This window comes from Pleurodeles waltl, chromosome 1_1 (genome assembly GCF_031143425.1).
Source record: "Pleurodeles waltl isolate 20211129_DDA chromosome 1_1, aPleWal1.hap1.20221129, whole genome shotgun sequence".
In the NCBI taxonomy this organism is placed as follows: Eukaryota; Metazoa; Chordata; class Amphibia; order Caudata; family Salamandridae; genus Pleurodeles; species Pleurodeles waltl.
The window spans coordinates 383,485,076-383,499,276 of record NC_090436.1 but is presented as its reverse complement, the minus strand read 5'-3'; the positions used below and the strand labels follow the sequence as shown (position 1 = coordinate 383,499,276).

At 43.8% G+C, this 14,201-nt stretch overlaps 1 protein-coding gene across 3 annotated transcripts in view; it reads right to left on the bottom strand.

Moving 5' to 3' along the window:
* MTX3 (metaxin 3) overlaps positions 1 to 14,201 on the bottom strand; it is a 168,160-nt gene that overhangs the window by 55,950 nt on the left and 98,009 nt on the right. For all 3 annotated transcript variants that reach the window (XM_069223188.1, XM_069223179.1, XM_069223197.1), the window contains exons 5-6: positions 631 to 813; positions 419 to 495 (exon numbers count right to left, since the gene is read on the bottom strand). In XM_069223188.1, the coding sequence (XP_069079289.1) occupies positions 419 to 495; positions 631 to 813 (260 nt within the window). The remainder of the gene's footprint in view (positions 1 to 418; positions 496 to 630; positions 814 to 14,201) is intronic.

Here is a 14,201-nt window from a genome sequence, read left to right as displayed (position 1 = left end):
TTCTTCAGAGGGAAGGTGAGTCCATGCACTAGAATTATGTTATTGGTATGGTGATGTGAACTTTGATTCAGTTCTCCAAATTTCTGAACTTGCTATAATGCCAAATAAATAATAGTAAAACTATGTCATGCACTGTATAAATGCTAATGTCCTAGGTATTAGGATTCAGCTACATTTCGTTAAGGGAAGGCACCTAAGTTCTGAAAGTACCAGTGTAGCATGCACAACTCAGATATAATAGTGTCCTTATTTCCAGATTTTCCCACAGAGGATTGTGTCATTCACCAAGTTTATAAATGAATACCACAGAAAATAAAGCTATATTGCAGGCAACAGGAAAATAATGTTACTCAGCATACTTAATCATACACATATCGTATGTGAAAATTGTATTTTAATAGGTTTACTCCATACTTACGTATTGCCAAAGAAAAACTGAGAATTTCCCAATCTGTGGGAAAGAAGATTCAGGCACTCCTTAGCGTCTTTATATATCTAGAGAAAAATGAAAACTTGGTTGAAAATAAGAATCAAATACAAAACATAGAACAGCCGCAGTATACACAGACACTGGCATGTTTTAAGTTTGCATGGGACTTGTTCTGGACTGCATGACTGGTCCCAACATACCTGTGCCTCGACGTCGCTGACCCTAAATAGTGGGGGCTCTCCTCTCGTCAGCAGAAGTCGGTTTAGTGCTTGGCGGGACATCTTCCCAGGTAAATACAAACTGAGCGGGAACGGAATCCGAGAAGCAAACCATGGCCGTGTCATGCTGCTATAATTTTCGGCATCAACCCAGAACACGTGAAGCTGTGTCATAGTACCCATAAATACAACAAAGAATTAAAAAAACACAGAGAAAAGATTGGTATTATAAATGTTAGGCTGGTAACCACCACTTCCATTATATTCAACTACGCTCAGGAATACTTGTTTTTCATACAATTAGAAATTGCCACAAGTAAGTGGGAAATAATGCAAGGAAGATCTCCCCTTACATTTCATCCAATACAATGTGTTTTCAATTAGGGTTAATCATCTTCACTGAACTATGTCTAGGCCCCATTCCTGTAGTCTCTATGCCTTGGTACCTCCTGAAATCTAGCCCGACAATACAAGTAGCTCGATTTTTTGATGTCAGGTTCATCACAGCCCTTAAGAAAAAATGATCATATGAAACCAGAAAGGACCTCCTAGATTTGCTTGCTGTATCTGCCCAATCCACAAAGCATCCAGCCCTTCAAGACTATACATGTAACTGTTTGAGCTGTAGATGAGTAGGCCTCTGGATCTCTATTCTGCAAGTGAAGTCTCAACCCATTGACAAATCTGGGTACATAATCATGCTGGCATTCCACCAGGCCACTGGAAGAGGGTGATTTTACACTTTCTATAACACTTTCCCATTTGAAACCTAGTTTTCGTTGTATACCACTTCATTTCTTTAGACCACTAACATTTTGTCAGAAGTGTTAGGCAATTGATAAATATGTATATCATAACTCAACAAAGGGACAAAGACTGCATGGTGTATAATTCCTCCAAGTGACCTTTCTGTTGTGAGCCATCCAATATCACTAGCGAAGGTTCTCATGGCTCTATCCTGACTCCCACATTTGCAGTATATATACAGGGAGTGCAGAATTATTAGGCAAATGAGTATTTTGACCACATCATCCTCTTTATGCATGTTGTCTTACTCCAAGCTGTATAGGCTCGAAAGCCTACTACCAATTAAGCATATTAGGTGATGTGCATCTCTGTAATGAGAAGGGGTGTGGTCTAATGACATCAACACCCTATATCAGGTGTGCATAATTATTAGGCAACTTCCTTTCCTTTGGCAAAATGGGTCAAAAGAAGGACTTGACAGGCTCAGAAAAGTCAAAAATAGTGAGATATCTTGCAGAGGGATGCAGCACTCTTAAAATTGCAAAGCTTCTGAAGCGTGATCATCGAACAATCAAGCGTTTCATTCAAAATAGTCAACAGGGTCGCAAGAAGCGTGTGGAAAAACCAAGGCGCAAAATAACTGCCCATGAACTGAGAAAAGTCAAGCGTGCAGCTGCCACGATGCCACTTGCCACCAGTTTGGCCATATTTCAGAGCTGCAACATCACTGGAGTGCCTAAAAACACAAGGTGTGCAATACTCAGAGACATGGCCAAGGTAAGAAAGGCTGAAAGACGACCACCACTGAACAAGACACACAAGCTGAAACGTCAAGACTGGGCCAAGAAATATCTCAAGACTGATTTTTCTAAGGTTTTATGGACTGATGAAATGAGAGTGAGTCTTGATGGGCCAGATGGATGGGCCCGTGGCTGGATTGGTAAAGGGCAGAGAGCTCCAGTCCGACTCAGACGCCAGCAAGGTGGAGGTGGAGTACTGGTTTGGGCTGGTATCATCAAAGATGAGCTTGTGGGGCCTTTTCGGGTTGAGGATGGAGTCAAGCTCAACTCCCAATCCTACTGCCAGTTCCTGGAAGACACCTTCTTCAAGCAGTGGTACAGGAAGAAGTCTGCATCCTTCAAGAAAAACATGATTTTCATGCAGGGCAATGCTCCATCACACGCGTCCAAGTACTCCACAGCGTGGCTGGCAAGAAAGGGTATAAGAGAAGGAAATCTAATGACATGGCCTCCTTGTTCACCTGATCTGAACCCCATTGAGAACCTGTGGTCCATCATCAAATGTGAGATTTACAAGGAGGGAAAACAGTACACCTCTCTGAACAGTGTCTGGGAGGCTGTGGTTGCTGCTGCACGCAATGTTGATGGTGAACAGATCAAAACACTGACAGAATCCATGGATGGCAGGCTTTTGAGTGTCCTTGCAAAGAAAGGTGGCTATATTGGTCACTGATTTGTTTTTGTTTTGTTTTTGAATGTCAGAAATGTATATTTGTGAATGTTGAGATGTTATATTGGTTTCACTGGTAATAATAAATAATTGAAATGGGCATATATTTGTTTTTGGTTAAGTTGCCTAATAATTATGCACAGTAATAGTCACCTGCACACACAGATATCCCCCTAACATAGCTAAAACTAAAAACAAACTAAAAACTACTTCCAAAAATATTCAGCATTGATATTAATGAGTTTTTTGGGTTCATTGAGAACATGGTTGTTGTTCAATAATAAAATTAATCCTCAAAAATACAACTTGCCTAATAATTCTGCACTCCCTGTATATGTTCGCTGCACTTGTTAAATACCCTGTAGTCATCTGGACCCACATCCAACAAATATGCAGTTGATACTCAAATTATCCTGGGACTGATGCCTTTACATGCAGACGGGCAGGTTAACGGCAGTGCTACCTCTCTCTTTTGCCTTCCATACATGGATTGGTCAACACTGTTTAAAACCAAATCCAACAAAACAGATCCTAATTGTGGTTTCAGGCCAAAATGCCCCCCTACAGAGTCTAGCCAGGTTAAACAAAAATGGTTTGTGTTTGTGTTTGATCATGCACCATCATTTGGTTTGCTTTTAGCCTACAGGTTTGAACTGCGTCAAGTGACTTTTCCCTTACTGGACTTGCACCGAAATAACACACTTATTTTAAAGGCGATGTCTACAGTGGACTTCTCCAATGGAGTTTACCCTGAAGTTCTGACCTACCTTCTAAAAACGTGCATTACCTTCAAACTGCAGCGGTCAGACCCCTGATCACTCCCAATTCTGGGAACATATCGCTCCAGCACTGGCCACATTTCACTTGGTTTCCGATGGGAAAGCAAATCATGTTTAAGGTATTGTGTAAAACATTTTATAGCAACAGAAACCAAAAACAGAGAGCCCGTTGGACAGCTGCCACAATAAGCATCTCTCAGCATTAAGAAGACGCCAATGGCTAAACATAGTTCCTTTTACAAGCCACTCAGCTCTGGGACCGATTAACCCAGGTCTGTGCAGCACAGGGAGCTGCTATTTTCTTTCACTGCAATTTGAACTGTGCTGCAAATCAGATGTAGGAAGTACTTTTGATGGTGTTAGCCATGCTTTAAAAACATAACAACCTTAACATCAAATACCAAACATTTCTAATTCTACACACCATGTCACAGAAGGATGCAGCGACCCACTATAGCGGGTATCTGCACACAGAACTTCAGTTGGATAAGTATCATCAAAGTGGTTGTTTTCAAATGAAGAGCTGTGAATAACAACAGAGGCAGGAATTGCAAACCTCGAGTATCCCATGCCACTCGGTGCCACTAGGTGGAAAACATTACCACCGCCCTTGTACTGTGCGTTAACAAAAACACAAAATGAGGATGGCAGATATCCTACTGCACCAAAAAGATAATTTGGATAACATGACACAAAAAGGTCAGCTACGAAGGTCCGGTCTAATATACGTGAAAAACATCCTGTGTTTGATTGTTTGTTTTAAACTTCAGTTAAATAATAAGTGACACTAGAAAAACAACCATATAGGTAGCATTGTACGGTAATCTGGTGGCCATAGGAGAACAACGCATTCTCCATTCTATACCGTTAGCATCTCAAATGGGTGGAAGAAAGTGGTAAGCAATGTTGGAAGTCATGGATTACAGGCATATGCCTTTATCTGGAACAGCACGTAGGCATGATGACCTTAACAGTCCTCCTAAATTCTGCAGACAAATTCATCCCTCCCTAAATACCTCGACCCTAAACCACAGGAACATGCACATTACCTGCCTTATTTAAAAATAAACCTAATCACATTTTGGGCCCTTGCCTGCTGTGAGAAACTCGGTTGTTGGTTGAGTGGGTCGTTAACCCTGCTCAACCAACAGCCACAATCTGTGTCAGGGTGAACCAGAAAAGTCACCAAATTAACCTGTGCTTTACCCTCCAGTAGCTTGACACAAGCAGTCAGGCAATATGAAAAAATTGTATGCAGCACACAAACAGTAATAAAGCAAAAACACAACACAAGAAAAATCAATTTAGAAAAAGAATCTAATTTAATACGCCAAAATGACAAAAATCCAATCAGTGGAACCGGAGTTATGAATTTTTAGTTTAGGGTAAAAAAGAGTACCTAAAGGATTGAAGTGTCAACCATGGACATTTAATTGCGCAACACTGAGTCAAAGTTGAAAAAGATGGCTAGCCACAATGGAGTGTGGGTGAGATACAACACGTGGATTAGGCCTGATTGGTGCTTACTTTCAGACTTCAAAGAAGTTTCATGAAAAGGTGTCCGAGAAGAACAGAAAGTCGGCGTGACAAGGCTGCAGGCAGTGCCTGAGGAGGAGGTGTTGTCTGTGAGCCGCTGGACGGAGTAATGGAGAAGATTTCCACATCTGGACTGGTCTCTTTTTGAAAGTCAAAAATATCCAGCGGGAACAGGCTGGAGACAGTAGCCACTGAGGGCTCCACGAGGACGGATACCCCTTCTGCGAAGGACCACTGAACAGGATTTGCTGCTGCTGAGAAGAAGAACATAGTGGGAACTGCCACAAAGTCAGGCCGACTGGCGATACACCTTGGGTGAACAGACAAGCATGTTGGTCCTGGTCTCCTCTCGGTTCTCAAAGCAGTTTTTAGCCAAAACATTTTTCAAGTCCCAAGTTTTGTGTTTTGGCTATCTGGGCACCTTTAATACCACTAACCAAGGGTCCAGAACTGGAGGGTCATTACTCGGGGTGGGGGCCCACTCAGGTCCAGGTGCGGTTTTAGGATGGTTGGAGCCTTTCTGTCCCTGAGGGTCTGATTGGGATGCCAGCCTCTGAGTCACTTCTGAATTCCTGGGTTCAAGAAGTGGAGCAGGGCTCAAGCAGCAGGGTAGGCCTCTGAGAGTTCAAGGCAGGCTTCAGGCAGGAAAGCAGTCCTTGCAGGTCCAGCAAAGCATTCATTCTTCTGGAGTGCACAGCCGACCACTGCGGCAGGCAGTCTCTGGAGAGTCGTTTTGCAGATCCAGAAAGTGAACTGAAGAGTGGGTCTGAGAGTCCTATTATTATACCTGGTGCTTTCTTTGAAGTAGAAGTTTCTAGAGAATTTCCTTTGCTTGAAGTTTCCTGCCTCCCCTTCCGTGGCTCCTGCGTGGCTGACTGAACAATGCAGTTGTGTGAAGTCCTTTGTATGAAGGTGGAGCAGAGCCTATTAGTTTGCAAGTGGAGCTGTGCCCAGCTCCGTCCCCCATCCTGCCAGTGATGGCCCATCCAGGCACACCTAATCCCTCTACTGTGTGGCTGTCTGGGAGGAATAAACAAAGTCCAACTGCCAACTACTCCCAATCATGTGACCCAGGAACAGGATGTAAGCACCAAATAGCTATGGCAGAAAAATGCCAACTTTCTGAAAGTGGCATTTTCAAAATTGTAACTTAAAATCCAACTTTACCATTAAAGAGGGTTTAAAAATACAATTTGTTAGACACCAATCATGAATTTCCTAATTGCTGCTAATTAAAAGTCAGCACTTATTAAATGTAATAAGGCACCCCAATGTTATCCTATGGGAGCAGAAGGCCTCACAGTAGTGAAAAACAAATTTAGGGAGTTTTCACTACTAGGACATGTCAAAATTAAAGTACCCATTCAGCCTTTACATTACGATGCACCCTACCCTGTGGGCTGCTTAGTGCCTACCTAAGGAGTGACTTATATGTAATAAAATGGGAGTTTAAGGCTTGGCAAGGGGTTTATTTTGCCAAGTCACATTGGCAGTGTACAACTGCATTCAGGCTGCAATGGCAGACTTGGGCCATGTCTTAACAGGCTACATAATTGGGTGGCATAAAAAGTGCTACAGGCCCACTAGTGGCATTTAATTTACCACCCTGGGTATATGGTATATCACTTTACTATACTTTTAAGTGAATGAAATATGCCAATCAGGTGCAAACCAACTCTATCATGTTTTAGGAAGCAAGCACAAGCATTTTAGAACTTGTTAGCAGTGGTAAAGTTCGAGGAGTCCTAAAGCCGGCAAAAACTAACTCAAAAATGTAAGACTGATAGGTCTAACACCTGCCAACCAGCACTCTGGTATTCCATAGCTAAGTTTACGCTCTTTAATTACAGCCACATACATGTATACAAAAACTGAATAAAAGAAACCCTTTTCAGAACATATATAGTTGGTGGACCAGACAGGAAGCCAGTGCGCTCACCTTCAGGGGATCGAAATCTGCTCCTGCTGATAATCAGCACCAAATAGCAGACGGCTCTATGGGTGGACCCTGAGAGGTCTATCATGAGTGGGACAAACCAGTACTGTACTGATCAATAAAGTACCCAGGGGCAGTCTGAGTTGAGCCACTCTTTGTCTCCATAAGTGCAATCAGTCGGACTAACTATGTGGGCTTGCAATGGCACTCACAACAGTGGAGTGACTGAGGAGCTCAGATCAGTGAAGTAGAAATTATTGATATTTGCTGCCTATAACAGCCATCTTCAAATCAAGTGTTTGGTCATCATGATCTTAAAGAAGTTCTAAAAATGACTAACCCTGACCAAGAGGGCTTGAAAGAAAAAGACCTGGGCCTGGGCCAACATCTTTTCCAGAAGCTGAAGCCAAAACAGACCCTATGCCAAGAGACCACATTTTTGAGAATATATCCCATATGGGGGAGGCAATGCCTGATATCAAAATCCAGGCAGATATTGAATTCTTTGAATTTAATCTAATAGCAATGCGAATGTTGTCTTTGGTTTAGATAAATTTAATTTCAGTTAAATTTCTGAGTAGGATTTTGCACCATGATATCGTGAGGAAGCTAGGAAGGACAGCCGCTGTGGTTATCAAGATGTTTCCTAGTATTACAATACTCTCAGCCTCTGGAAACTTCAATCCACAGCCAAGGTACATTTCACCAAATCAAATTACTAGAATTATTTTGTGCTACGTTTTATAGCAATTTCCCTCTTTATATGGTTTACTGGGATCACTACAGATCAGAGGAAGACTAATGAGCACATCTGTAAGGACAGCTGATGCTACTTCACTCTATAAAACACAGACTGCCAGTCATATGATTATTGATGACGCTCAGGCTCCTTTAAATTGCCTTGGGCCCTGAAAATAGAGTATGTAAGCCTGTGAGCTGAATAGCCACAGTGAGTCAAAGCCAGAACACAATCCAGCTATACCATGACAAATGTTATGGTGCCACCCTAATGTCAAAGAAACTGCTGGATTGTAGAGAGATAACCACTATTAAACTACGAACGAAACTTGCAAGCTCATACTGTGTTCCTTCAAGAGTCATGCCTGGATTTATTAGATTCTTCTTCACCAAAAAATAGGGGATTGCAGAACGCTTTACCTCATTGTACAATTTAAATATGAGGGGCTGCTCTTTCATGATTGCAGGAAATGTTTTAATAAATCACTCCAGTCAAGATCTTCCCAACAGCTATAAATTGGTGTTGGGATGGATACATAAAATGATAAAGTGGCTTGTACATGGGTATGGTCATTTATTTCAGTAAGATGGTTCAAAGATGTGTGCTCTATTTTAAACAGACTACCTAAATTGAGTAAGTTTTCAACCTAGTTCCTAAGGCACCCTCAGATAAATCACCTCTCTCAATTGCAAAATGACACTCAGGGTCTGAGCACTGCTGAATCTAAAACCTAGGGTAAAACTCATTGAGATGAAGAGATGTAAACACTGAGCATTCACAATTTTACCTTTGAATTGAATCCACACAAATTCAACTGAAGGCTGAATCTTCGGAGGTGCAGAGTGTTTTTCAAATATCAGAAAACAACCACAGAAAAAGTAAGGTGGGTGCAAAGAAAATCATAGTGGTTGCATACTTCTATTTAAAGGTTTATGCCGAGCACTCCCCCCCCCAAAATCTGTTTCGAACATATGCATTCTTGGACAGGATCCGGTGCCCCATACTCATCGATCAAGGTCTGGGCGAGATAAATGCTTACATGGTAAAGGATGAAACAACTGCAGTCAAAAAGGCTAGGGAAAGGTAATGTCATGGACTGAGAGAGCTTTGCAATAGTATTTTACCATTGCTTTGTTGCGGAAATCACAACTAAACTAGGACAAGTGGTTATTCTTGACACACATTCCCCTAACAGAATCTATACAGGCAAAAATCATACTCTTCCTGTTAGAAATGGGGTTTCTGGTTTGCTGCGGTATGCAGCTAAACCAAGCAGAACCCACCACTCTAGTCAGGGCGAGGGAGTTACACACCTAAGATAATCCCTGCTCACCCCCTTGGTAGCTTGGCATGAGTGGTCAGGCTTATCCCAGAGGTCATGTGTAAAGTGATTGCACAATACACATGACACAATAGATACACCACAAAGGAAACACAACACCAAGTTATATAAAAATAAACTTATTGCATAAAACATCATTAGACCAAACATGACATGTATCAGTAATGCCCTGCTACACAAGCAGTTGTCAGAAAATCATACAGGTTACTAGTATCCTGCAACAATAAGCAGTAGTCAGGTAAACATATAGGTTACTGGTATTCTGCAACACAAGCAGTAGTCAGGCGGTCATTATTACCAAGAATGCACAGGTCAGGATAAACACACTATGCCAGAACATCATCATGGGTGCACACAAAATGAAACATTCTTAACTGGCAGATTATTATTATGGTCACAAAAATGTAGGCACCTCTCATGAAAACACTTCCATAGGGAATAAAGGATGCTGCAGGCAACATGGGGGCACGTATGCCGGGGAAAGTACAATTATCGCTAGGACCACCTTCCAGGCGAAGGTTCCTGTGGCCTTTTGGCACGCCTTTCAGTGGCTGCACAGTAATTGCCTCCATGCTCCTATTACGGTGAATACACTATTTTTGCGGTATCCAAGGTAACGACCCCGCTCCCCTTATGGGGGCTGCTACCACAAGAAATGTGGCACTATGGCTATGTGTGTGGGGGACGGGGTGAAATCTGTCTGTTCCTGCCGGCTCCCGTTCCCCATACCAAGAAAATAAAAGAAAAGAAATTGCCCAGCAGCTGCCTGCGTGCACACGGCCCAGATGCTATTGGCCCCCAAGTGCTACCTCTCTGGAGTGGCTGCCCGGAGCCCTCCGGGCCCTCCCGGGCTGCTACTTCTCCCATGGTGACACGGCACAGGGCAGCCCCTCAAGGTACGCTGCGTAGCGGTACTGGAGGGGGTACACGCCTCTCCCATGTTGGCAGGGCAACCCCAATAGGTTCCACGCTTGCAGAGTGTCCCAAGGCGGTCGCCCGCATCCGTGCGGTGCTCCCGTCAATGCAGGCAAGCAAAAGGGGGGTGCTGGCTGGGGTCAAAGATGGACGGGCAGCCCGTCGTGATTTCCTTGCCGGGCGTGGGGGGCGCACACAAGTCACAAACAGATCTGAGTGGGTTGCTGAGGGAGGAGAGCCGCCGATCGGATTCCTGCAAGTGGCCTTCCTCCTCTCGATGAGGTGGCACTGGTTCCAACTAGGAGCCCCCCTGATGGTGGTCTCCACCGGCCGACCTTCAGGGAAGACAATCGCTGGAACAGTGCCTCAGGACAGCACCTCTCCTCCACGTTGCGGCCCCTGCTAGGAGGGTATCACACAGTCGATTCTGCTGCAGGTAGGCTGGGATGGCCTTCCCCTAAGCCACCCAGCGGACGCACTTAGGAAACTCATGAGACTCCTACCTCACAGGACACGAGGGAGGGCTCCAACCCTTGCTGAGCGTATATCGGGGGAGTCAAGCACAGGGCTCACCTCACGCTAGTTATTGGCGCAGGGCAAAAATGCCAAATGAAGCGCTCCCCAGGTGCTCTTGATGGCAGGAGCCAGGGACAGCAAAAGGCACATCGGCAGCCTCATGCTGGCCCCTGGGAGAACACTTGGGGGCAGACAGGGCCAGGCAGGCCACAGACAAAAGAGGCCAGCACCCTGAAGGCATGTAGGGGGCCGTTCCTCCTGGCAGTTCAGCAGCACCAGGGAAGTCCAAATTAGGGAGTACTGGAGGCAGGGAAACAAGCAGAAAAGCAATCCTGATGAGTCTTTTGGGCCCCACAGCAGACACCAGGCAGCAGGGCAACAAACAGAAGAGCAGTCCAGATGAGTCCTTTTGTGCAGTCCAGCGGTCCTTCTGACAGAGGTTCAGTCCCACTTCCCAAAAGTGCTCTCTAAATGTGGGGGAAAGCCCCCTGTACTTATAGTCATTTTGTGCAGTCTCCACATAAGGGGGACAGAGGGTTCCAAACAGCACAAACCACTTCCAGGAATGTCCCCTCTCTCCTCCAGCACTGGCTCCAGACATCAGTGGGGGGTAAAAGAGCCCTTTGTGTGAGGCCAGGGCACAGCCTTTACAAATGCAGTTGTGCCCCGCCTCTCCTTCTTCTGGCCCAGGAAAACCATTCAGTATGCAGATGCTCTCGTGACACCTCCACCTTCCCTGTGTACAGGCTGTCTACAAGTATGCACAGAGCCCAGTTGTCACTCTGCCCCAGACGTGAATTGGAGGCAAGCTGCAAAACAGCGTCATAAGCACAGAGCAATGCTCACTTTCTAAAAGTGCCATTTCTATAACGGCAATAAAAAATCCACCTACACCAGTAAGCAGCATTTCTCACCACCATTCCAACCATACCAAACATGCCTACACCACCCCTCACAGATCAGACAATTCCACTTAGACATATGTGAGGGCATTTCCAATGCAGTCCTATGAGAGAGGCAGCACGCACAGTAGTGAGAAACCAAATAGCCTGTTTGTCAGTACTAGGACATGTAGTACATAAAGACATATGTCCTACCTTTTACATACACAGTACCCTGCCCAGAGGGCTATCTAGGACCTAACTTAGGGGTGTCTTATATGTAGTAAAAGGGGAGTTGCAGGCCTGGCAAGTGAATTGAGATGCCAGGTCCCTGTGGCAGTAAACTATGCACACAGGCTCTATGGTGGCAGGCTGGAGACAGGTTTGAAAGGCTACTTTTGTGGGTGGCACAAGCTGCGCTGCAGTACCACTAGTAGCATTTAATTTACAGGCCCTGGGTATAGGGATAGAAGGGACTTACAGGTAAATTAAATGTGCACATTAGGTGTAAACCAATCATACCAAGTTGTGAAGGGAGAGCACATGGACTTTAGCACTAATCATCAGTGGTAAAGTGCCCAGAGTCCTACCGTCAACAAAAAGGGCCCGAAAAAAAATAGGAGGAGGAAGGCAACAAGTTTGGGGATGATCCTGTTAAAAAAGCAAGGTCCAACACTTCCCTAAACTCAGGATATATGCAGCATGGGGAGGTACAGACAGATATTATTAATACAAAAGTATACAAAGGCTAGGAAGCAAGTGGATACATGGCTGGAGGCAGCTGTGGGACTCCCTATGACAGTCTGCTTCAAACTGACAGAAGATGGTTTACTGAGTGCAAGCCTCCAGGAGACTAAGATCACCATTTTAGGTCTTTGATAGATGTTTTATGATCTGATATTGGCACACAATGATCTCAACAGGGGGTAGCCATACTGCCTGCACGATTTATGCACCCATGCTATGATGTTGCACTACGCTGAACACCTTCTGCTGATGACTAGTCTATATAGTCTTCTCCTGGGTACATGTTCGCTTGAGGCACTTTTTCTGGGCAACTCTGGTGGTTTTGCTTCCTCCCTCACAACTCTAGGACACAACTTTCTGTCTAGGGATCATAGCTTTTTTCTTTGCATGCGGGGTCATTCACACTTCTTTTCTAACATGGATGTGATGTGACTTGAGGTCGGCTGGTGACTTTCAGCTTGTTTGCAATAAATGGTAGCTTGTTTAAACATCCTAGCTCTGTTCTGCATAACTTACTGGGTTTGTCACTCGCTGGTGCTTTTTTGGCCTCTGCCGCAACATTTTCACCCTGCTCTCCTACTCTCTTCTCTATTGGTCTCACTTGTACCACTGACTTAAGAGCCATATGAGAAACCTTTGACACAGAATTTACCCTCCTATGTCAGGCCCTCATTGGCCGTGGCGTTGTTGTGGATCTAACACTGCCTACCACTACTGGCATCACTCTGATACACTATCTGCTGCCCCTTGGGCCTTCTAAGAACTGGAACCTTGAAATCCCTTCCATGTGGTGTGGGTGGTCTGAAAAGAGGCAGGAGACCTACCTGTGCACTATTCCCCTGCCTTAATGATCCAGATGACCCTGTTGAGGAGTTGCTGTACTGGTTAATTATTGTTTTATGCGCATGTACCAAAACAAAAAAGATGAAAAACGCCCATAGGAGGCACAAAATTGTAGACAGTCTGGATCTGAGGGCCAGCACTCCAGCAGCTCCCGGCTAACAATGGCAGATTAGAGATACACATATCCTGGATTCATCCCTTGTATCGCTATGACTTTGAGGACCTACAAAAATCAAACATAAGGACCTAACTTCAACAGTTGCTACCAGCTAATATTCAGCTCATCTCCTTGTTTAACAATTGGCATCCGCTCCGTAATGAGATAGAAACAGCCGGAACAACTATTGCTACATAAAAAAGTTAGAAAAGACTCCTCAAACTTTTTGACTACATTATCAAAAAATACACTACAAACCTAAAATCAAATTTACCAGAAGAATTGGCTGCTAAGACTAGACCACTAGTGAACAGTACCATTGGGAACGGCCCTGAAGAAGGTGATCCATAATATCATAAAACACCGAAACACGCGTAGGCCTTTTGGTCCCTACGGTACCACTTCGATAGAACCACGTCAGCATTGTTTTTCTTTTTATGTATTAGATTATGATTAATGTATTAGAAGAATTTATATTTATATATCTTTATCATTAAAAATTGTTTTAGCTTCTCTATGTTATTAGGATTAGCTTTATTGATGTCATGTTTCACTTGTAGATAAGATCTTCCTTTCCATCTGTTTGGTCCAGTATGCTTGTGGTTTGTCTGACTTAGGTACTTTGTTTGTCTTTTTTATAAAATGATGTATATTTTTCTATGATTGTATTATCACTGAATAATAATAACAAAAATAAAAAAATTATATAAAATCATATAATAGGATTACCCTATCTGTGATTAATTGCTAGAGTATAGCAGCCTGATATCATGTGTTTATAATTGGTCTATTATATATAGCTCTTATTATTTCAAACTCTATTGTGGTTTTCTTGAAGATTATGGTATCTTCAAGTGCATTTGAGTAGCTCTCTTAGTAGTTTTCTCTACATTGGTTTATTCCCTGTTTGAGCTACACTTATTTGTTCAGGGAATCCCCTTATAA